Consider the following 26,879-nt stretch of genomic DNA (forward strand, 5'->3'; position numbering starts at 1 on the left):
ATTTATACATGTTTAATGATCCCACAATTAATGGCTTTGTTGGCTAACTCATTTGTTTGTTCTCGTTACTCAATTTATACGTTATGTTAATGTACACAAATGTGAAATACACATTTTTATTACTTTCAGAGCTCAGTAAAAAGCAGTTATATATTTTAGTGATTGCAAATTCGTATTTTAATCGTACTATAAAGTTATAGCGTAAGTTATGTATAGCGAAATAACTTAAACACATGTTTAAGTTCTCTTTAAGGCAAGTTATGTGAAATTAAAGTAAATTATAATTGACAACATTTTAATTACAAAACACCACAAAATCTATGGACATGAAATGCCACATTTCGGTTTGCTTAAGTACATACATCGCCGTATAACTATATTAGCTTTAGGTACATCTTTATATACCTACAACATTACGGTCATGTATTTAATACTAACAGTACATATATAATGTAATAGTTATATATTTATATTATAATACATAGTTTCTTCGCACAATTGCCAAATTTTATTAACAAGTCATTATACAAATTTCTAATATTTAAATCTGAGGCCCGAAAATAAAATTTATTAAACTTTTCAAATATTTATTTAAACTTGTATTTGGATTATATTTTTATAAACAATAAAACTTATCTTCTTTTTTACTATGTTTAATTCATTAAAGATAAGTAGATAATTCTTTGTATTTCTGAAATGATTTGTTGTGAAAGTTTTAAAAAAAAACCAGATAAAACACAATGACTGAAGTAGGTAAAAAACATGGAGGCTATAAAAATATTTAATTGTTTAAATATTTAAAAAATAACCATAAAAAGTATGTCAATGTTTCATTGTGTTTAGCGGATTTTTGTAGGATAATGCTAATTTAAATTTTTTAAACATTTTCCAGAAGGAAATTTAAATTTCTTTGTGCTCAAAGCGTAGAAATAAATAATATTTGGCTTATTAAGTATATATATTCTAACAACCAATTAATTTTTTTTTAATAAAACATTGCGCGGTCTTTTCAAACATGAAAGTAATTTGTGTTGTTAATGTGTCGCAAGAAGTCTACAAAGCGTTATTCTAATAGTTACACGACATCGATTTTTATTATATTTATATTACAAATGATTTACGTCTACTTAATACGAATCTCGGCTTATAATATCACATAATAACGGACCTGCGTCCACACTTCACAATCATCTGGGTGACGTGACGTAGTGACCGTGAGGAATCATTTCGAATACGTTTTGCGGGTTTCGAAATTTTCTGTGCAAATGCAACATGTGTGTCTATATAAACCATAACCAGTCCACATTATTTACCGAACCACGTATTTAACAAGGAAGTCCTTGTTCAATTATCCATGCACTTTATTTCACTTTCACGTTATTACTCGTGTCTATATCACGATTCGATTTTCAAATATTTCAACTTGAGATTTTTAAGTCTTTGTTTTCACTGGTATTAGACGTGAATAGGTTCATCATCATCTTCATCATCGGAGCGTCTCTCTAACGATGGTTCTCGCGGGGAACGCGGCGGGGGCGCGGGGCTGCCGGGATCCAAGTCCGGGGAGGGCGAACGTCGGGCCTGCGCGTAATAGCCTAGGGCCCCCAGTCCCGGCGCCCCCAGTGAGCCCAGATGGGCTGAAGGTCCCGGTAAACCAAGGCCCAGGGGCGGCACACCACCAAGAGGCGCTCCAGGGTATAACCTGGAAAGAATGGGGTTCTGTGAATTTGTTTCTTCCAACTTTTTACAATCAAACGCCATTGTTGCTTCGTGAAAACTTCGGCGAAATATCATAGTTATTATACATTATTGCAACGTTAAAACTGAAGCTCATTCTTGAATATTTAAAAAATACAACACTATGCATTGTAGAGTAAATTCAATGAGGAAATTTACCTGTAGGGCAGCGGCTTCTGTAGCGTGTTTGCTGTAGCGGAGGCTGCAGCTGCGGCGGTTGCGGCGGCCTGCCGGTAGTACAAATCAGCGGCTGCGGCGGGCGCGGGCTGTGCGGCGTGTGAGGGGTACGCCGGTACGCCCGCCCAGTACCCGCCATACAGCCGCTGGAACGCCGCGTAGTTTCCCGCCTCCGCTAGCAGCTCAAGGCCCACCGCCGTTTGTCGCTTCCATTTTGTCCTGTTGAAAAAACATCAATTGATATAGTTTTTAAAAATCTATGAAATTTTTAGACATCGGGATCAAGATATTTTGCTTTTTTAAGCTTTTTAACTAGCTTTAAAATATATTGAAGCTTAAAATATATAAGGTAGCAATGCTAAAAGTTAAATTTTCCGTAATTATTGCGCTGTCTGAGACCGAATATGACCGTTTAAAAATGTTCACAAACAATAATGACATTAGGCCGTTGAAAAAGAAATAAATCGTTGTCGTAGATACAAACGCACACAAAAACTTTACAAAACCACATTGCAAATTGAAATGATCACTAAAATAATCTAAACTATCGTTTACGGACCCCGAGGCCATAGATCACTCGCCCTGCAGCTTGTGACCCCCGATCGTCATCAAATTTGTCACAGGCCACTCGTGAGCACAATATAGATAACCACAATGGGATGACTAATAAAAAAATAAATAAATAAAATAATAAATTTGACAAAACGTCTTGGGCACTCGTGTGTTCATCGGAGCGTTGTCGAGTACTTTAATTTGATTTATTTGATTCACTCCGAAAGGGTGAATCGAAATGTATACGACATTACGAGATATTGCTTCGGGATGTCGTTGATTTTTTTTAAGTGATCTATTTAATCGTTTCAGAGAAGCGATTTAATCGAAAGTTTGATGATTTCGCAAGTAAAGTATTAACCACTATGTCATTTATCATTATTTATAGAGCATTAAGATTTTTTTCTTTGAGAATATTACCGTTTAACATAAATAGCGCATGTAGAATTTAAGTTTTGCGATTTAAAAAGTCCAACGGTTTGTATGTGAGTTGTTAAACTAACAGTATAAATCTTTAAGCTTTTTATCACAGTTCGTTTCTATGCTAGAAAGTGTCAATTCTACATAAGTATGTATATTAATTTTTAAATACTCTAATTTACGCAGGCATTTGAAGGAGTAAAAGTAACAAATAATACCATTAATTAATATAATATTTGATGCCTCTTTCTGTTATATATAAGTAATCAAGAGACATGAGATTAAGAAATTAGAGATTAGAAAATGTTAAATAATAAAACTGTAAACAAAAAGCTTAAAGACCGGCCGCGTATTTTAAAATTTAATTTAATTTTTAAAGTGAATTCATTTTAATTTAGTTTCTACAAGTGGTTTGTTATTGTCATCGAATGGAGGTTTTTATTAATTCGAAGGGAGTTATTTCGAGGCGCATTATCATTTGCCGTTATTATTGTTACGCGGGAGCTATTGTAAGTCGGCGTCGTGTTGGGGTTGCCGCTGTACGGCTGTAAGCAGACGCTTCACTGGTTACCTCGTTAATTAATTTCTGTAAATGGATCATTTAATTTTATTAAATGTAAATGAGGGGGAGTTCGGGACTGTTTTGTTATTCATCTGATGCGGTATTATTAGATCTAGCATTGCTATCCTACTTAATACAATTTACAACCCCCTTGTATCATAATTGCCTTTATATTACGAGTTACGAGTACGTTTGTAATGTAAAGATTTATTGTAAAATTGTCCCTACATATTTGAAGTACAGTTTTACTGCAGTTTGAAATGTAAAATTTTATATGCATCCCTTCAGGTATATATTTTCTTATATATAAAATTCGCGTTTCACGATATTACCATAGTCCTCCAAAACGGCTTGACCGTTTTTTATAAAATTTTACATACATATTCAGTAGGTGTGTGAATCGGCTACTATCTATTTTTCATATCCCTACTAAGTTCTTTTAACTGCGCACGGCCGGAGTCGCGGACAACAGCTAATATTTTTTTACATCTTTGATAAGAAGGAAGATGACATAAGATAAAGTTATTTAAGGATGGTAATACAGCACTATAGTGTGTATTTGTCAATCAATAAAATTCTCATTCGATTTGATATTTTCTTATTTGATCTAGCCAATAAGACCGGTGGGAACCTATGATGTGCAGGTAACTAAGATTTAGTTATTTTTTTATATCCGATAATCCTATTTGGATATAGCTACGCATCTAATGAACACCTATTATTCACAAAATGTTACGTAATTACATTAAAAGACTGTTAAAAGTCAAGTGTTAATATTTTATTTTAATAGGATCGGCTCTATAATTATCAGTAGCTGACAATTGATCGATGGAAAGCGGCGGTACGCATTAATCTTGTATTATGACGGCTCATTCCGAGCGGCGAACATTCGACACTACTTATTTAATTGTCGAGTGCTGAATGAGAGGCAATCTGCTCAGTGACACTATTCTTTTTATTAACACCGCGGGGCACGGACAAAAAGCTCTCGGATAACACTCGAATGCTAGCCGCTGCTGGCTGCCGTCTCGAGCCGTCCCCTGCCCCAGCTGCGGCCGTCTCGAGGCGTCTCGCTACCTTCCTCTCGTTCCGACGTCAGCGGCGCATCGTGAAAGCTGGTTTCGTCCGTCTCTGTTCCGCGTCCCCCGTAACCACGCGCCCCCCGCGCCCCGGCGGAGTCTGCGCTCGCTCCGCCCAGTGGTTTAGTGATTTGATGCTGCGTGAACTGATTCAATTGTATTTCGAAACGGCTCGACCGAATGCGAGCCTTAACGGCTCTCGATAAAGACTAAAACGGTTCGCTAAAACGTCGCCGCTTACGACCTCTCCGAGGGGGAGGTTGTTTATCTCGATTTGTGTTTTTCGGCTACGTGATGCGAATTCGGCTTGTATAGACGACGAACAAAGAGAGCGCCGGCACACTCATCGATCCGAACAGTATGCGGCGTCGCGGACGCTTGCGACCTTTTACATCCGACAAACTCAGCCCAAATTGAGCTTGGTGGAACATTATTTATATGCCGCTTTAAAAGTTTCAGGACGACGAGTATTTTTATAGTAGAAGTTTGAACATCTTTATTTAGAAGGTTGGCATTTTTATTTAAAAACGTACAGTAATTATTATCATAATATTCTACAGATTACTCTGGAATCTAAAAATCAACTGTAATGTCATATAATCAAATCGACAAAGCAGTATTTTTATTTTGACATTTAGGACGTACATATATGGTTTGTCTGGCGCCTAATGCTAAGTCGCAGAATTCTTAAACATTAAACTGCGTCATAATCCGAACTTGGCTCGGTCAAATCACTAGTTGCGAATTAAGCGGCCGCATAGTCTGCTATTAAACTCGTCCGAATCAGAAATGGCATTTGCAGCATTATGATTAGCGCGTAAATGATAAGTCAAGCGACCTGCGCGACCTTGCTTCGATTCCCGTGTCTTTGCGGAGGTGTAATTTGGAAGGGTTCTCGGGGTCGATTAGTTCGTTTCTCGGTAGTTTATTGCGAAACCCCTGCATTATATCATTAGTGTGTAGTCACACTTAGTGAATTCTAAGTTTCAAGAAGAGAGGTAAAAAATGTCCTATCCTTTATAAGAGAACAATAAATTTTAAAAGACATTATTATTATTGAAAAGGTCACCTTCGAATAATTTTGTTATTTAGTTTAAATACTGAAAATGTATTTTATACGTTCATAAATAAAATAAAGTTTTAACTTTTAATTAAGGGGTTATGTAACTTGTACTTTATGTTATGTATTATAGCTAATGTTAAACCAATAATGTTGCACGTTAGTTCATAATAGTTTCAAGTTTAACTATTTGTTCACTTAAAGTTTTGAATTTAAAAATTATATGTGTCCGCAAAATATACAGAATAATTAAAAATAAGTGAGGACTTAATCTCGTCTTAAAGTTACAAAATACTGGTTACTTGAACACATGTCAATGAAGCTACTGGTGCTCTTTGTACCAACTTTATACCTTACAAAGAAAGTTATAATTAAAGCAAATGAATGAGCCGTACTTACACTGGACAGAGATTAATGTAGTTTTATTGAAGCTATTAAGAGCGGAGTTCATATCGAATCGGTGTGCATTAGGCCAAGCATTTTGCTATAACATGACTGCTACTAGCGAAATAGGTGAACTGATGTGCTTCGTACAGTACGAAAACATTTCTTCACCATAGGGTTGGCACTTTCTATGACCAACTAGCTATTTTCATCAGATAAATCAAATGTATGAATCAATAACGAATCGAATAAGAAAATTCGACTGTCAATAGTAATTGATTGTTGTCGATCGTGTAGTACAACACTAGTGCCGTGATATCCGAGGCGTCCGGCAGTGTGTCATTACAGGATGCGTCATTAGGTAATGGTCGCGGATTGCACGTCGCCGACTAAACGGCGATAAACGGCGCGCCGACAGCCCCCGGCCTATTACGAATTTATGGCTGGACACAGTCGCCACACAACGCGGTCGTGTAGGACTTAATGTCTGGCCAAATTGCATGGAAGCGTTCCGTAGAAACTCAATCGTGTCTGTGTAAATGAAATTATTGCTTCAAAGATTGCTATTCTATTTCTTGTACAAACAATTTACAATTCTATTAACTTGTAATATTTAACTTGGAATAAACAACATAACATAACAACTTTAAATTTAATGAAAGTCAAAGATAACAATTTTTCACTAAGGTCGTTCGGACGTTTTAAGATGTTCGCAAGGAATTCACCCCTCTTAAACATATTCTCTTTTACACAATCCATCCATACTTTCATTGAATTCCTCTACTTTTGTAGCCATCCAATCTTATTACTTTTTTGTTAATGTGATCATCATCTCTCCGCATAACATGTCCAAACCACGCTAACCTCCGGCTCCGCAATTTTTTTTCCTCTTTCAAATGTTCGCAAGAGTACACACTAAACTTTCGAGTACGAAACTCTGCTTTGCATTTTTCCGTGATGTAATTTAGTAACTTAACAGATGGATAAGCACAAAAAGTACGTAAGAAAGCTCTTCGCTCAAAATCAAACGTCGGTCGGCGGTGTCCGGAAATTAGTACGTTGGGAAACAATTAAGTAAACATATAGGCCAGATAAGTCGTAAAAACTATAAAATTTTGTCGGCGGTGTGCGTAATGAATGGGCGGGCGCGGCGCCGCGCAGGCAGTGACTTGCAGTCTGGAGACTGCCGACTGAAAACTGTGGACCAGCGGCTGCGGCGGCGGCCATTTCACACGTACACTGATCACAACACTATCACTTGACGCTGACTTCGCCTCACAAAGTGTGACTTAAGATTATTAAGGTTTTAAAGCATACTCGTATAGACTTTTCAACTAAACGGATAGGTATTAGAATATAACCGCGATTCTAGCAGATTTCTCGCTTATTCCAGATACTTACACCTGGGTATATGCTTCTCGGTTACTGGTACTCTATATACCATTATTTTTGGAAGTCACTTATGATCCTTTTAAGTTTTTCGTGGAAAGATTAACACTGCCACACACTTTTGCAAGTAAGATTTGCTTACATATTGCAGCTGTATGTTTCAGACTGTTAAGTAAAACAGTACCTACTTTAAATACTAAAAGCGTGTTTATTTATCTGATTTGTATAGTCATAAAGTATGTTTTATTAACTGCAGCTATTTACTTAATAATTTTATAAAATAACTGATGTTAATTTAAGTCGTAACACCAAAACGATTTCGAAAATTTAAATTGTTCAAAGAGAAACATAACATAACCAATTAAGAGAAGCTACTTACGTACATAATTATTTTTATTTATAATAACTCAAAAGGCAAATGGCGTGACTGTAATTATTACAAATTATCTCCGTCCAATTAAAAGCAAAATAGTTTTTGACGTAAGTATGGAAAAACCTTTTTTTTTGTTAAACCACTTTTATCCTATTATTTGATCAGAACAAAGCATTTCCAATTATATATTAAACAGAAAAACAATAGAAAGTTCACCGAAATATAAGTCGTTGCATCGTTCAATTAACTGCGATTTCACAGTCTTTCACGAACCGAAAAATCGAAGTACAAACATTAGTTTAACCGAAATTATAGAAAACCAACAAAAAGTCGGGCAAAAAGTGTCGACGTGTAAAAAAGGAGCCAGTGGTCGGGCGGGGGCAAGAAGCGCACAGAGCGAGGCGGCGTCGTGTGCGGCTGCCACTGCCGCTGATGGAAAATTAATTTCATGACACGCTTATATCCCCAATATAATCACTATAATATTTATTGGTTAATATTGTAATTTTAACATCAACTAATAACCACACGATATCATATCTTTGAAAAAATAATTAACAAATCCAATGTTCAAAAATTAAGTTAAGCCGTTTTAAAAAGCTTTTTGTAGGAGACTTAATTTGACCAAAATATTATTGCAAAAGCGAAATGCTAGCGCTTTGTAGATTAAAAACTGAGTTAGTTTAAAAGACGTAAAATGTCTCTAGATATTATACGGATACTCAGTTTTATTCAAAGTAAATATCAATAAACCTCTAAATGATCAAACGAATCGATTAAAAGTAATACGAGGAAATAAAAAGGCGTGGAATTGGTACGAAATTACTATAGGTAGTCGTTTTTTTTCTGGACTACCGAAGTTTTTTATAACGTTTAAAGGTGGTGCTAGTCGGCGGCAAGCAGAGGCCTAATTACGAACGTTTGTTTTTGAAATCACCGCCGGGTACAGTCGCCGACAGACGATTTTAACAAGGGCCTTAATAGTAAACAACCTAATATTATAGGATAATGTAGAGTTTAAACAGGAACTTGCGTCGTGTAAATTTATTATGATAATTGATAAATAACTTTATCTTTCACTTTTATTAACAAGATCAAAAGAATGGTAAATATGTTTTTGCGTACTTCACTACCTTTCTAGATTGAATATCTTTTTATTTAAAAATTAAAAAGTAGTTACCCTAGTTGATAAATACCGTCATTACAACCCGATTTCCTAATAAATTTTCTTAATATTCGAAATTGCTTACATAAAATGTACGTAAGTATTTATTTATTATACACCTACAAACACTCGAATTGTACAAGTGCACACTAATCAATAAGCAGTAAGATCGCGCCACGCTGACTCAGCACACTCTATGTGCCACGCCGACTATCTCACGCAGCCCCGATACCGTAACAATTCATAAACTTACAGCGATTTACAAAAATATTTTTTTTTAAACTCAGGACTAAATTATTTTATTAGCCATGTGGACACGTCTACGTGTGTTGTAATTTTATTTAATTTTTAATACAATTTTGTATGGACCATGTGTCTGCAATAAAAGTTTTCAAGCTTATTATTTGTACTATTAAACCGAGTATTTTTTATTTCTCATATTGTAATTGGATCTTTTTTATAGGTGACGCAAATACATCATGTGTACGAAATATGATATATATTTTCGATATTTTCATTTTAGTTATGTATAGATTAAAAGATTGTAATATACATTTAGGGCAGAACCTTCAGTGCGAGGCCAAAAACCGTCAGCAAACGCAATCGTAAAAAACGGAATTACGAGATTGTCTTCACACATTAAATGTGTGTTACTAAAATATAACTATGTTTTTACTGAAGTTACGTATGTACCCACAAGATGCTTTAAATAATTCTACCTAAATTATAAATACTAACCATCGATATACATATAATGTGGTAGTGACATGATCGGGGCTCGAAAAGTTGAGTCACTAAAAGAAGGCAAAATCAACAGATTGTCTTTTTTGTTGTCAGTTGCCAATTCACCGCGCGAGTACGCGGACGTCTCTTATTCATCTCTCCCTTTCACACTTGCTACCTGTCTATTAGCGATAACGAAACGACATCAATATCAATAATGCCTTGTTTAACAAGAGATGGCATGCATCCCCAAAACAACTTAATTTTTACATGTTAAAACGTCATTCACATGTCGTGTTTAGTGCAAAATTGTGACAAAATATATATCAAATTACATATATATGATAAAAAAACATTAATGCCTTTCAACCTAGTTATTGGAGAAGTTTTAAGCATTTCTTCAATTTCTAAGAACAAAACTTCAAAAAGTAAATGAATTCGTTAAAGCTTTCTTTTACAAATTAATCCTTCTAAGGTATGAAAAATGTTCAGAAGTCTGTAATAATAATTATAATTCAAAACGTATTCATAACATTTCCATTCGGCCATTAATAACTTGAATCGTGTTTGAAAAGCGCTCTGTAATTGCTTTGTACAGTGAGGTTGGCTGATGGTATTCCACAAAAACGATAATCGTTTAAACGTCATATACGCTTCGAAAGGATAATAAATATTTTGTCTCTGGTTTGTCAAAAAAAAAAGAAAGGAATTATGATTTTTAATACAAATGTCACGGCAGTCGATACAAGGTATTTTTTCTGTAACTGTAATACCGTCAACGAACTCGACTGTACCTTGATGTTGGCGCTTTCTTAGACACGTATCGACTTTTATAATTCCATTACGGCGTGGGAGGTGGCTTTAACTCGAAACAGAGCAATTTTCCCATTAAAAAACCGACGTTTTTCCCACAAATCGTTGTATGCTATTATAAATTAAAGTGTAGTTCAAGTACTTACTTTTTTATCTTGAGCTAACGTCTATTTAGCATGTCGTAGTTCAATTATAGATTATTGTAAAATGCAAGTACTTAGTAAATAAGATTCTTCGAACATCTAGCTAGACTCATAATATGTAAGTTTAAAATTATTTAATTACAACAAAATTTGTTCAAATACAATGCCCTTATATAACCATATTACTGCCTGACAGTAACGAAATTGACTAAAATTTAACAAACACTAGTTTTTATTGTCGAAACACTCGTACAAAACTGTTGCCATTCTCCATGAAAAAATATACTGTATGTTGATGACGTCTACTCCCGTTGGTGGCTCAGATAGAAGTGGCTTGACATTTGAATGTAGAAAACAGTATTGGTACCATAGCCACATGCACTACAGTATGTAAACTAATCTTTAGAGATAGATAGGTAATTACTTAGAAATAACAGATATAGCTTCGTGCTTAAATGCGCCTGTTGATGTTACTGACAGTTAATTCTATCTCTAATATTAGTTCGAATACTCACCACCACCTGCTGCCGAGAGCACCAAAATTCAAATAGGCACAAAATACCAAGGCTTACAGCCAATCCATGTATAGAGGTCAGTATGAATAAAGTATTTTTACTCCCGGGAATATAAATTATCCCACGTGAACCAAAGACTATGCATATATTATAATATAATTAACTTGAATGCTATCCAAATAACTCACCGTCTATTCTGATACCAGGTCTTGACTTGTGTGTCGGTGAGCCCTAGCTTGGCAGCGAGTTCCATGCGGTCCTGCACGCTGAGGTACTTCTGTCTTTCGAAGGACTTCTCCAACGTCTGTAGCTGGTGGTCGGTGAACGCCGTGCGCGCTTTCCGCTGTTTCTTGGCCAGTCCGGACGCGTCGCCACCGCAACTCTTACTCGATACGTCATCTGAATCATCTTTAACACCTAAAAGAAACAAAGAATATTAACATTTAGATAATTCTATTAGTTGAAAAAAAAGAAAATATAGTATCAAGGTGTTTCAGGCGCAGTATGATGGCTGAACAATGTCATTTATGCAAGAAGGTGAACATTTTCATAGTTGAAATTTTTGCATGTCACTGGTGTCCTAATTATTTTTTTTTTGTTTTAAAGTGGACAAGATATTTATAAAAATTTGCGTTTCTAAAGTGATGTCTTTTCCGTATAACTACATATAATATTCAACAAAAATCATGGATGATTTCATTGAAATTTAAGTGTAATATTTAAAAGCTTTTTCACAAAGCGTCGTCGGCCTCGAACTTGGGAAGCCGTGTCCCGGTATGGCTTCTTGTGGTTGACCACCGCACTTACTTCCTTCAAGATTTTACTTTTATTTTGATTACTGATTATGTTTATATATTCTGCAATATTATTCCTGTTAAATTAATTATAGAATTGTTTATTGGCGACATCGGCCATTTCATAAATTTTCACATAATTATTGTCATTTTTTATCTTGTTTTAATATTATATTAATATAATAGCAACTGTTTTTAATATTTTCTTAAGTTTTATTGTGATATTTCTGGTATAAGTCTTATTTTAATTAAAAGTGAAGATCCGCTATCTTATAATCCGAATGTCATCGTTGGAAAGATCGGATAGAATTTTGGGAGTGAAAAAAAAAGTACGAATGCTTTCAGCTTTTCGCCGAGTGTAATTAAAACATAGTTAATTCTTAAAAGGAAATGGAATTATGCTTTACTATAAATCAAACTTAGGAATTTCCCATAACCTAAAGCAGTTCATAATTTTCTAAAACTTCACCCTAAAATGTTTATGTTTGTTAATATTTAAACACGAAGTAAGTTAATAAGTAACAAAGCTGTCTTCTTGGGCAAAGGTTCGCACAACGATTCAAGGATTATAAACATAATGAGTGGGGTATTAGGGCAGTCGAGTGTAGGCAGGCTTGCGGTACGCCACACACCCACGTCGACGTTCCGACGTGCCTGCTGCCCGCTGCCCGTACACTTTATATGGACTTAACGCAGGGATCTTGAATAAATTTATGTTTTAAAACCATTTTGTAGTACCTTGACATATTTGATGATAATAAATTTTATGTTACATGTTTACATACTAAACTAAGATGGCATCATCGTATCCTATGCAGAAAATGTCATTGGTATGAATGTACATTTGACTTTTGAATGTCTCTGAAAATAAACTAATTTTTATTAATTTCAACAGGCTTGTTTTATATATTTATCTTAAAACATTAAAGTCAATAAGTAATTTGCATTAAAGAAGTGAATATCTACTAATGAAATTGTTCAGTAATTTATAAAGAAAACTTTAAAGATGGTTTATCTTTATGTAGAGCTTGTATCTTGCTTCACATCTTCTTCAAAAATAAGTAATCTTTCAACAAATATTAGAACATCATTTAATATTCATGAAGTAACGGACATTACTTTGACTTAAGAATAATGTTTTATAACTAAGTCACCAGTGGATAGTGCAGCTTCCCAACAGTGAAAAATTTTTTCCAGATCGAAGAGTTTCGAAACCGATTCAACAAACCAAAAAATCTACAATATTTTTTCTTTAAAATATTAGTATCCATAGATAAATGTAAAATAAAAATAAATTATATCGTACATGTGTTATTATTTTATCAAATCTTAGAGACAGTAACATCCTCTTTATAACTTAATATCACTTGAAATAAATACATTCGTAATGTAGCGAGTTGCGAACAACCTTGAGTGCAAATTGCTGAGGCAACGCGACTTGGTGATTTTTTTAACGTCCCTTTAGCAGTTTGTAACATCGAGTATAATTACGTACGAGGCCCATTAGGGCGCTGCCGTTAATTTATTATAATAAGGTCCAACCGCCGACCGTGCTCGCCCGACCGTGAAAATTATTATCATTAGTGGGCAATAATGTACCTACGTGTGCAAACGTTGTTAACTACCGCAACCCTTAAATGAATTTACTTTACACTTGTGTAAGCGATTGTACTACACATTTCAAAATTTACTTTTTTAAGCAGCCAGTTTTCCTTTTAATCCTATTACTGAAAGAGGTTAATTCCATCCTGACCATGGTATTCTAGCTAAGGCTAGGCTAACGTCAAATCTAATCAGGACTAATCATTAATTTGATTTGAATTTTCTAATCAAGCTAATACAAATTTTACTAACATTATTTGCAATATGATCATAAAACATCCACGTAACACTAACCATTCTAACGATCAGCCGGTTAAATAAATACACAAGTTGTATACTTATTAGCAATATAAATTACAGAGTTGTCTGTCTGACCGCGGAGTTACCAACGTTTGATACAATCTTACGTAACTTAACCTCACCTTGTTCCTTTAAACAGGAAAATATCTTGATTCGTACAATGTAATCGATTCGATTAAAAGTAATTTATTAGAAAAAAAATCGTATACTGTAATCGAAATAATGCAATTTGTTTCTTACTTTAGAAGAAACCTTTTAATTTGCTAATTGAACTATTAAAAAAATGAATAAGTAAATATCCAACATAATTCTTACCGTGGGTTTCTGAGACCTAAATTGTCGTTTAAAACGTATTGTCATCTCAGTTTTGTCAAATATAATGACAGGGATGAAGATATGTTTTATACAGAGATTTTGCTCGCAGAAATTTCATTTACAATCTTAATGTAATCTTTCCTTGACGTCAATTTATTCTTTATTTCTTCTAAGGGTGATTTCTCAACCTTTTCATAGCCTATATACTACTACATCCCTCTTAATGTGAATGTTAACTTATACAAATAGTTAATACACAAATTAATTCAATCAAGTCTCTTATTTTGCTTAATAACAAAACATATATTCTTCAGTAGTAACTCATGTTTAAAAGTCTATTATAAAACATATAAATACATACATATGTTAACAAATATACTTATAATTAAAATCACACGCATTCGGCATCAGCCGTCCGCAACCGGGCAACCGGGCAACCGGGCTCAGAAGGACGCTCGTCTCACTGATAAGTTAATCCGTTAATTGAATATTAAGTTACTTTATACGACCGCATGATTGATTCTAAGAATATTTAATTGATCAATAAACACTCCAATCTATACAAGAATTAATCTGTTCCGATTATAACTACTTAGAATGGTTTAAAAAATTACCTCAGCGCTACTTTGCGTTGTAACGGGAAATTAGAAATTATGCCTTTATTAATTACTCGATGATGTTGATTCGTTCCTTATTACGAAAGTGTGAATCCTAATGTAGGTAAAAATAGAACATTTTGTAAAAAAAAACGTTTTAATTGTACCATAATATATTAGTTAACGGGGCTTCTTAATAATTAAAAATTTAAATAATTCAACATTAGCCGTTTCTTGGTAAAAAAATGATAATAAAAAAAAATAATTGGTTGCCAGTGTTAAATAATAAAGTCTATATCAAAGATAATATTATTATTATAAAAAAAATAACATTCTTTATTCGAATGGAATATTTGATGTCCAAACGTTTTAAAAGTTATAAAATTAAATTTTAAATTAATTCATTAACATTTTAAAAGGAAATTTGGCAAATTCAGTAGCTTTTAAGACAATCATGATATCGTATAACAGAGATAAACACGATGTTATACAAGCGTATATTAAATACGTAATTAGGCCGCAGATTTGCCTTGAAGCTAATAACACTAAGAGAAAGAGCATTAATAAAGCGCAAGGTGATATCGCAAACGATTTAATTTTATACGCATAGGAATTTGAAATGCACACAGACAACGCTACGTTCGTTTCATTCTATTAAATTGAACAGGTTAATTAAAAAAAAATAGTTTATGATGACGTTGTTTATTATCGGTTTTTGACAAATCTGTTATTTATTGGTTCTATGTTATTAAAATCACGAGATTTTATTAATCATAAGAACAATGATAGTAAAATCAACTTAAACGTGACGGGGACTCATATGTCACCATCGATTGTGAATTTTACGGTAGCTGATTTAGCACTAAAACTAAAAATGGTCAACGAAATATGCGTATACAAATCAAGTACGCAAGCGACGATGTACCAAATGTATATCGCTAAGGCGCCAGTACCACGAGCCGCCGCGTCGCCATTATGCATCAATTAATTAAATCCCGGCCCCCGCTGTGTAAAGCCAGCGTTACAATAATTAGGTAAATCATATAAACGCCATTATACAGTTACTCGACAACTCGGAGCCGTTATTTCATTGAATAATACATTCCATATTTAACATTGCATTATGAACATAATTACAGATCATTATTACCTTAGTGCTAAAGATTTCAAAGTGATACAGAAATGCAGAAGTAGCCGAAGCAAAATTGCAATCGCTAAACATCACTACAACTCAATTTTCATTGACATTATGTTTGTGTGCAAATTCTTTTAACGGAGGCTCTCAGACTGATTAATCTGGTACCTAGTTGTTACATATGTTTAGAATAACATCATTATACGATGCAGTAGTAACTTTTATATTACGAGTAGATATTTGAATTACTTTTCTGAATATTAAGCTTTAAGTCGTAAGAATATCATATTAATTTGTACTTCATTCACTGTAAAGCGGAACCTCCGCTAGTTTTTAATACTAACTTTATCAAAACAGACAACTGTGTAATAAAATATAATTGTGCTACCGTAGCCATTTATTCTAAAGTCTACAATTTATTTCTCGATTTACATACTTCTTTATGTAATTTAGCAATAAGCATATCTCTAAGCTACGTTTATACTCGACGCTTGTTTTCCTTTGTGTTCGCGGTTAAAAGTACTTTAAATCACTAAAAAGAAAAATAAACGGGTCTTTAAATTGATTAGCGTCTCGCACGACTGATCTTCTATTGATATTTTTTAGAGTGTGCATCGACGCGATGCCCTTTCTAGCTCTAGTCTTAGCTCGCAAGATATAGCCTAGCATTTAATGAAAATATCCGTTTATCTGCCCGTACTTAATTTTAGTTCATTAATTTAACTGTTAGAATATAAATAGTAAAATACAAAATTGCTATCCATTAATTTGTGAACTACACAGTTCTTAAAATTTTATCCGACAAAATTGATCTTTTTATTTAATTCGTTAATCTTTTATTTAAGTATATTTATTTTATAACTTTATTATTATTTTATTAAAACTATTACGAATCGACTTTTAAAGAACTTTAAAGTGATTTTTATGTTATTAGGAGAATTTACTTTCTCGTTTCTAAATTGAAAAGGTAAATGAACAAACGAAATACTTTCTCTCTACATTGCATATCTCGCTTTGAAATGATCCTAATATATGTACACTAATGTAATATAAATAAGCTATAAAGCCTCAGTGGTTAATTATCGATAATTTAATTTCACATCGATAAAATCAGTTTATTTCGAACTAAAAAAAATGGAGTTATCAAATATTTAACATGTTTAAGTACATACTTTGTTTAACCTAATAATAGTGAAAAATTGCACGATTTGATAGAGATATGATTACTCTCTATAGATCTGGGCAAAATTCGGCATTTAGATTGATTTTTGTTTGGAATAGCGCATGTACTATTTACTAAGTTTTTAATTCAAATTTGAAATCAAATAGAAGATGTAAAAAAATGCAAAATGTATTCCAATTCAAAATAAATAACTCAATAAACTGGATAACGCAAAGTTAATCGATAGAAAAAAATAACATTCACGGTTGTGTATCTGTATCAATTAGGGATTGCAATCCGGTGTCATTTTCAGTCCGGCCGGATACGACCGGATTCCCATCAATCCGGCCGGATCCGACCGGATCCGACCGGATTGATTAAATCAAGATGATTTTCTCTTTTTAGTACAAAATAAGTAAGTTAATCAAGTGTCACTGCACCTATATATATGTAGTTTATAAAAAATAAATCACAAATATATTAAATCGACTTTATTTTTTTAACCAATGTTAAGACAAATAGACAACAAGAAAACAATTAAAATTTAGTAGTGTAGGTAACTAGTAATAATTTTACGACGTAACGAGTAGCTTAGTCTTTCTAGATTTCACTTTCACAGATAGATCAATTTATAAGTAACAATATTAATTATCAAGTAACTATAATATCTAATAGATACAATTAACCTTACGTAATTAACTGAAATGAGATCGAAATCATTATTAAAGTATTTGAGAATGCTAACAAACAAGTCTTATAGGTATTTATGATTATGACAGATACCATCATGATTTGATGAATCTGTTGAACGAATGAATGGCAAAAATTATCACAATAATGAGTTTAGAACTCTTTAGTTTAATAAACTTACGATAAATAATTATTTTTAGTAATAATTGTAAAAAAATATAAGTAATAAAAGAAAATCAATATTGATTTTGAAAATAAGATCGTAGAAAACAAATATTGTTAATTGTGTCATCAGCTAAACGACTTCTAATAGAGCTGCAAATATATACGCACAACGCATTTAAAGTACCTACTCATGCAACAGCTATATTATTTTCCCACAAACTGCTAGCACCGGATCCGGTTTTCGGATCCGGTGTATTGGTACCGGATCCGGTAACCATTAAATGATGCCGGATCCGCCGGATTACCGGATCCGTTTTTCCGGATTGCAATCCCTAGTATCAATGTGTAATCGGATGAAAAAATATGCGTTTTCCGATACTTTCCTAGTTTCCGATCAAATGGACACCTGGAAGCTATTACACGGCTTATTCCCATGACGATATCGTTGCTCTACTTTGAAACGTGATCTATTTCAGTGTGAGCTGTAATCGACATTATAAATATTTAATTTATAATATTAAAGAACTGTTATTGACGTACCTATAGATTTCATCGTAGTATAACTTATATTTGATAACGTTAGCGTAAGCGTTAAATACGAAAAAATTTATCCCTGTGAGAGGGATAAATTTTTCCTTAAACAAAGTGAGAGGAATATTTTTTTTTTTCGAAATATTTCAGTCATATAAAATCTCAGTACGGCACATCTATCGTTTATTATATTAGTTTTATTTACTATTAAATTTTTGGTTTTTTATTTGTAATTTTTCCACTTTTAATCGAAGACTAATTGCTTTGTCACATTTTGTTAAATCTTGCGACAAAGATCGTTTAATTTGGCGTAAAAATTGCCATTACATTTCCAACATAAAATAACTATAAAAAATACGCCGGATTATAAAATGTCCGCTTCTCAAGATTCGGCGAGACAGCTTAAGGTTATTGTATACAAAAATAAAATGTAACTCTTGATGTTGGAAGTATTTTTAAACTTTGTCAACAAGATTGGATGAAACGACCTAAAATATGCACAAACAACTAAGATAATGAATGACAAAAGAAATAAGAATAAATCTTATAAATAGTGCAACATTAGCTCACACTGACTTAGTTAATATTATTCAAAGGGAACTAAATAGTTAACTTAGTAATTTGAATTTTATTTTATAGTACAATTGTTTCTCATAAAGGGAATTTTGTGAATTCTTAGACAAATAAAGATTTTAAACCACAACTTTTCAATCAAAAAACTCTTTCTTTTTAAGACTTGGTACAAACTACTTTCTTCGACATAACAAATACTAGTATATTTAAAAAAGAAAAACTGTATTTTCCGAGTTTTAATCAATCAATTTCTTAAAAAGGGCTAGAGGTTAGTGCACACTGTCTCTTGATAGATGCGGTAACGGTCAAATGACGTGCAATTTAAATAATGATCATCATTTTTAAAAACATTTAAAATTCTTAATACAAAATTAAATAGAAGTAGCGGCAGCTCTTTATTACATTGAAATAACGTCTTTTATTGCCCCAACAAATTTTATTACAGAAATTAATTAACTCGTTGATGATTTTACAGCCGCAAAATGGCGGCTAGTTTTACTTGAAGTGATAACCGTTAAATTTAATTTTGTTTAAAAATTATGGCACGCATTAATAAACTAATATTATCTAATCATTTAGTAGAATCAACAAAATATTTTTGAATTTTTTGATAATGTCTCCTTACTCTTTGATTTTTCTATTATATTATTAGTATTAATAATATTTTTCATCCTACAAAAATAATGTAACTGTAACAACTTACTCAGTTTACCAATATTAAATGTACCCACATAGTTTCTTACTCGTGTTTCAACAACGTCAAAATTAGAACTACAAACAGAGTATAAATAATCCCCTTAAGTAAAAAAAGTACACAAAAGTCTTGAGACGTACCTTTATACTTTAAATCGAACCCAATTTCACAGCTCACATCGCCTGTCAAATGCGACATAAAGCCGAGAATGTGATCCGTATTATGATGGGAATTCAGACTTGCCCTATTTATATCAATGATAATCTATTTATTGTCACACTAAAAAGTTTTGATTTTATCTTCCGATGATGCGATGAAAGAATTGTCACCTACCTCTCGTCTTTATCGTGATGCCAAAAGTCACGGTGGTATTCTTGATGATGCAATATAAACGTTATTGCTCTATGAATAAAGTCAATTTTCCAATAAATGACAATGAGCTTCGTGCAAGATGATAAGCAGCTTATTGAAGCGATCGCACGTTCGCACGTTTTGAGGTTAGAGTGGAGGTTTCGAGTTACGAGACGGTGGCAGAGCTTAACAATACAGACGATCAACTAACTCTGTGAAGAATATTTTTAAATAGATTGATTGGTATTTCACTCAGTTTGATGTCTTTTTCTTTAAAAATATATCTTTAATTGATGTTAAATGTTTCGTTAAGGATATTGCTAATACTACAAAAAATTATGTAATTTAATATCTTTTTAGTAACAAAACAAGAAACACGAATAAAATATTCATATAAACTTAAACGCGAAATGTAAAGTATTTTTGGAATTAATTTCGTATTTTTTTTAATCGATGTCACTTAAGGTGCAATGTTCCGTCGACACGTCAAGACGTAGGTTGCGATGTCGGCGTTAAATATTAGCTTATCAGAATGATCTTTGATTAGGTATTTAAAACACGATGCGACTGGTTGATAGAAGATATTTTGACCCGATGTCTTCAGATAGATCAGAAAGTTATCTTTCCTCGGAAGACTTGTTTTACCGATAAGACGGAATACTTCTCATATACTTTTAACTGTCATATAAATCATACAGTCTACAAAATTGTAAGATCCGAATACGGTGGAATTAATTTTATGCGTATCGGATTTATGTATTTTTACTGAGATATTTAACTGTATTTGAGTCTTAGTTATAATTTTTAAAAATATATCGCTCAAATAAGAGCTGTCAATATTTACAACATGCTTATAACGGTCCAAATGTAACTTTTTAACTTTTAAATTAAACTCAGTTAATCGATTCGAATGCAAACAATCGCCGCGACGTCATTGCTCGCAGATTAATTATATTGTTCAATTGCGAGCAAGAAGGTTTTGTATAACGTTTAATTGCTATAAATGTTGTATTTTTCACATTCCCAGTAAGTGGTTTTTTTTTCAAATTACAAAGCGATGAGGTCTGCATTTACGGTTGCATGTAGACAGTTAATTGCCGACAGCGGATGTACAAACCAGTAATTGGGAGGTTAAATCATAAGATAAGGTGCACGGTTAAGGAAGATTATAACAAAATCTTTTTATCAAAATATACGTAGTATTTTGTTTGAATTTATGTTTAAATGAGCTTTGTGCCTATATCCCAGAATTTTCAAATTAAGACTTCTAAATAATCTTGTCGAATATTACTAGATTTATATCAGTACAAACAGATCGTTTTAAGTAAAACCCAGTTGTAAGCTTATACATTTTGAAAGTGGTGATATTGTTTTTATGAACTGAACATAAGAACCTGGTATTTTAAAGTAAGTAGTACGGCAAAGTACCGTACGGTTTCAATACAAAGTATATAAAGTATTAACATAGCTTACATCTATTTTAAATTAGCTACAGGATGTGTTAAAAACATTTAGACATAAACTTTCATTTATAAAATAGTAAGCTCATAATCTACAAAAGGCATTTTAAAATCGGTGACTTATTAAAAATTAAAATCAACCTAACTTGACAATTGACAAAAAGCTGATTATGACGTCAGATTTTTTCTTCTCTCCCTCGGGCGTACCTTTCAGCGAGGATTAATTTGGCCCGTTTTATAAAGGCTTACTTATCTCGGGCCAGAGTGTTAGAACGGGTTGTATTTATCGCGTCCATTATACGTTTTATTATTTAATTTATTTAACGCCATGGACTTATCGGCTTGTCTATTAAATCGAAACGAGGAAACGAGATCAGTACTCAAACATTGCCTCTCAGATATGTTTTAAAATGTTCATTTAAATTTAGAATAATTTATTAAGCTTTGCACACTTTATGTAACTATAGAGGTAATTGTTATTTAGTTATTAATCTTATTAATATTATAAATGCGAAAGTTTAGATGGATGTATGGATGGATGGATGTTTGTTTGAAGGTATCTCCGGAACTCCTTAACGGATTTTGATAAAAAACACAGACATGTAAAAAATAGTCTGGAAAAAACATAAGCTACTTAGTACGTTTTTTTTTTAATTTTGCGTGGACGGTGTCGCGGGCGAAAGCTAGCTGTGTAATAAAACTAGTAACATTTATTTTGTCTTTGTTTTTATATTGTTTTAAAGTTCATTGATCTTTTTTTCGTAGCTTGTTTTGTAATTTTTATTAGAAATAATATTTTATAATTATTATTTTTGTAGAATAAATATTCATATTACTTTTGAAAATAAATTAAGTCTAACACGTGATAAAGCGCAATATTGCTAAACTGTTCAGAAATTTTCCAAAATATTTGTGTATGAATTAAACGCATCCTTAAGCATGCTAAACATGTATCTTGTAAATTAAATCTTGATAAGAGCATTTGTCTAAGATATTATAATTAGTTCCCAGCGTGAATTAATTTGGGAAAAGAATGAATTATAATTACCCTGAAGACTACGTTGGGCAACTCAAAATTAATAAATTAAAATTATATGCGTTGCTTTTTACCGCGGCCATAGATTAATGACTCTACGTCGTCGTCCGACATTTTTTTAAACGCTAAGCAAACTTGTTTCCATAAAGTGGCGTTGCTTTTTTATCTCTTGAATAATAACATTTATTCCCTTATCTGTACGCTGGTATAATTCAGGTAAATATAATATATAACGTCTTTTTGTTGAATATAGCTGAATTTATCTTGTAACTCGGCCATTGTATAATTTATAAGTTATATTACAAGTTATTTATATTTAATACCAGTTATAATCTGTTCTATATAATAATTTATACCGACAATAGCCTAATGGTTAAGGGTAAGAATATCAGATCAGTTAGTCAATTCAAAATCCGCCATTCAAATATGGTCGTGAACTATATCGTAGCACAAACTTACTGTTTAGTTGGAATGGTACAAGAAATATTTGTAATTTTACTATAATCTGCTAACATTTAAAAAAATCCCCCAAAAATATTATAAAACTAGCGATCGCCAGCAACTACTTCAGCGCAGAATTTAAAAAAGTATCCTATAATATGCAGCTACCTTCCCGTCCGTGTCGTGTCAAATCGATCCAGTCGCTTCGGAGATTACCCAAAACAAACTATTTCATAAACATGTGTAGATTTAAAACTACACATGTGTAGACTTTTGGCTCAATTAAATACAGTTTTTATTACTAAATGAATTTATTCCGCATTTTTTCATGAACATAAAGTATTAAATCCATTTACTGATATTTAACAACGAAGATTCGAATTACATAAAAATAATAAAAAAAAACTAAATCCCAAGAAATATCAAAGGTAATAATCGTATTAAATTAAACTTGAAACAATCTGTAGATGTTGACAAAAGTCATTCATGCTTGAACTAAACAAGGTCGAAAAATGACAATATGTATTTATATTCTACAAACAGGTTTGTACAATGCATTATCATTCTCACTCAAATTGCAACTAAGATTTGTTTTATTTATTTGAAAATATCTTTATTTTTTTAATACTTAAAACTCAAGTTACACATACAGAGTGATTCAAATCGTTTATTCTAACGAAAAAGAATCAGCAAGTGTCATAAACAAAATAGTACAACCTGTGCCCCGTACAATAATACAAAGTTTTATTCATAACAGTTAATGAACTACAACAATAATTTATATATCACTGAAAGTAATAAAAAACAGAATAGCTCCTGAATAAGAGAAGTCCTTCGAGGAAAGATTACGCGCTGTTTCTGTAAATCTCCCATATTTTATATTGCAGAAAATCCCACATTTACCCAGTGAATTAAATTGATTTTAACTATATTAATTTGTGTTTTAAATGTATATTACTGCCATATTAGCTTTTAATATTAATATTTTACTATTATTATTACTAAATAATTCAAATTTAAAATATTAACAGATTTTGTAAGTGATATGTGTTAAAACATTTAACAAGGTATGTCAGATGTCGTTGTGCGTCGTTGAAGTCTTTTCTAAGAAAGCGCGACACGTCAACGATCTTTGTTTCACAAATATAAATATAATTTTAGATGCTAAAGAATTAAAGATTTTTTTATAACAAGAGTTTAATTTATCCGTCTCTTTTCACAAATTTAACATTTTAGTAGATATAGGTAGGAATAGTAAAGCTTGAAAAACTTTTTATCTAACAAGCGCTTTAAAAACAAGAATGTTTCAAGATTAGCTTACAACAAAGTCAAAAGATAAAAATGATTTCAACTTTTACAAACATAATAAGAAATCCAATCATCTTACATGAGCTGTTTGAAAGTCGGCTCTTTAGTATTTATATCATAAAATAATAAGCAATAGCGTAAGGCTTAATTGAGAAAAACAAAATTAAAAAACAGTAGTCACCTGGAGAATCAGTAGCTGACCGGTCAGAGTCGGAGTCTCTGTGCGCGCTGAGGTCCCGCGGCGCAGCGTCGAGGATGTCCGTGATCATGAACCTGGTCCGCGGCGCGCGCGCGTCGCGCTCGTCGCGCTGCACCGTCATCGCCAGGGCGCCGCGCGGGCCCGCCGCCCCAGCGCCTGCGCCGCCCCCTACCGCATCCAGCGCACGCGCGCGCAACACCTCGCTCGCGCCCAGCTCGACGGCCTCCGCTCTGCGCCGTCACCGCACTCGACACATCACCCTGCTGCCTGAAGAGATTCCACCGCCGACACGATCCTCGCTGACAGAATTGTCCGGCAGGCTACACACTTTTTGGAGCCGGACGATCAGATCGGACAGACGAGCACTCGAGCACCAAAGTTCACACACTGTCAGTTCACGCGGCACGGTCGGGAAAATCGTGCAGCACGGGCAACTCGCGTGGTCGGCAAGCGAAGACTGCGCGCGGCGCGGCGCGGCGCCGGGAGGCGGGCGGGGCGGCGGGCGGCGGGGCGTGGGGCGGGGCGGCGACGGCCGGGGGCGGACCCGCTCGGGGCGTGCCGCTGCCATGTTGTCGAGGGACGCGCTAATGCTCTTTTTGCCGACTCGCCGCCGGGAGAAAGCTCCGCGCGGATTTAAGCTTTTATACGTGGATAAAACGCTTTTATAGGAAAATAAAGTGTTCTCGCAGCGGGATATCGCTCTTTACGACGGCGTTTCGCTGAAAGTTGGCTACTATACACTCGTTATAGTTTCGATTCGACCAAATTGAGGCTAGCGTGTCGACGTCACTCTCTTACATTTGTTTGTCATTTTATTAACTTAGCATCTTATTTAAAATATATGATAACTTGCAATATAAGGCGTTTGTTTCCCTTAAACATTTAGGTAAAATGTTTTGTGGACACGGATGTGATAACGTCTATTTCGTTAAATTAGAATAATTGATCAATCCAAGGAGAAATAGGCGCTTAATTCGATTAAAGTATAGATTGAACTGATTTTATCAAAGCGGCCGAAACACGAAGAAATCTTGCATTGATTAAATGAAGACATATCTCTAAGATCATGCGCACACCAGCTTGCGCTTACATTGTTACTTCCATTGTTATACAATCCATTTTTATTTTGATCGGTTTTAATATTAATATATTTAATTTACCTACTCTTCGTTTATTTATATATTTCTAAAAGAGCAAGATGTGTTAGTAAAATGCTAACGATACACCAGCCTCTGTCATTTTTAGTTGTTAACGATGTATTTCTTAAGCAGTATATAACATGCAACAGGTTATTGTATCCACATTTCACTTGACACGTATGAGGGCACGAGATATTAGATCAGCAGGTGTACTGGGCAATAAGTTAACTATTGTCACATAATACTTGCTAAATATTTTTTATTCATGTCATGTATTTAATTTTCTATTAATAAAATATGAATTGGTAATTTTTTTTATATATCATAAGGTGGCAAACGAGCAAACTGCCACGTGAGTTCGTCGTAATGGCGAGGCGACCACTGACTTGCAGAAGCGTTGCCTAACATTACGAGACAGAGTAGGAGACGGACAGAAAGAGAACATTTCCCCTTCCCATTCGTCCCCTCCTCTGTCAAATCCACCTTCCCTTTCCATCCTTTCCTTATAAGTAATGAGTGTTAAAGGCAAACGTGTATTTAAGGAACCATTTTGTTTCCACTTTACATTATGATTATTCTAAGTTGTATTTTTCTGTCAAAAATAAACCTGTCTTTTGTTCCAGAAGACATTAACGTAACAATATTTTCATTTTTGCAAAATGTACCGGTAAACGGAAAAAAACAATTAAAGACGTCATTAAAGCTGTTAATATCGTGCGACGGCGATGTGCAGAGCGCCTCGTAAACAGTATACTAATGGGTGATCGCAAAAACATTGCATTAAGTGCCATTGCACCGCAGCACCAGGTCACAGTACAACGACTGCGATACAATTAAATACTACAGTTCCTTTTTGTTCCACGAAAATGCCCTCAGACGGAACTTATAGCTTATTTAGTTATCTGTAATTTCTTATTGATTGCTATCACATAGTTTGTAGTGTTGGTAGGACTTCATAATATGTGGTGACCGGATCAAGTGCATATAACAATCATAATATGACGTAAGTTTAAGAGATTGTTATGTGTATGCAAATTCAGAAAATGAAGATGACCAAGCCGATTTTTGATTGGATCCTTATGTAAGGCATTAGTGCAATTGAACAACAACATTGCCTATAGAGAATATTATCTATAACTTCAAGTTTATATAATTTGATAAGAATTTCTAAAACCAACTTAGCTAAACAGTAGTTATAAAGCACAGCACATAATGTATAACATAACTTTCTCACTTACTTTCTCAACTTTCTTTCTAAACAGATATTTTGCCAAGGGCACCTAAAACAAAATCAGC

The 26,879-nt window shown here is 33.6% G+C and overlaps 1 protein-coding gene across 1 annotated transcript; it reads right to left on the reverse strand.

The window, feature by feature from the left end:
• Positions 1 to 966: 966 nt before the first annotated feature.
• LOC106719612 (homeobox protein B-H1) lies at positions 967 to 24,574 on the reverse strand. Its single transcript, XM_014513987.2, has 4 exons — positions 24,427 to 24,574; positions 11,281 to 11,509; positions 1,897 to 2,133; positions 967 to 1,702 (listed from the first exon to the last, which is right to left on the reverse strand). The coding sequence occupies exons 1-4, from the start codon at positions 24,563 to 24,565 to the stop codon at positions 1,456 to 1,458; spliced, it is 852 nt and encodes a 283-aa protein (XP_014369473.1). The 5' UTR covers positions 24,566 to 24,574; the 3' UTR covers positions 967 to 1,455.
• Positions 24,575 to 26,879: the final 2,305 nt, after the last annotated feature.

Source organism: Papilio machaon, chromosome 3 (assembly GCF_912999745.1).
Source record: "Papilio machaon chromosome 3, ilPapMach1.1, whole genome shotgun sequence".
Classification (NCBI taxonomy): domain Eukaryota; kingdom Metazoa; phylum Arthropoda; class Insecta; order Lepidoptera; family Papilionidae; genus Papilio; species Papilio machaon.

Coding starts and splice junctions, on each gene's coding strand:
- LOC106719612 (XM_014513987.2), bottom strand. CDS start 24,565: ATGACGGTGCAGCGCGACGAGCGCGACGCGCGCGCGCCGCGGACCAGG. Junction 11,510..24,426: donor GTCAGCTACTGATTCTCCAG/GTGACTACTGTT, acceptor TGTTTCTTTTAG/GTGTTAAAGATGATTCAGAT. Junction 2,134..11,280: donor ACCTGGTATCAGAATAGACG/GTGAGTTATTTG, acceptor TTTTTTCAACAG/GACAAAATGGAAGCGACAAA.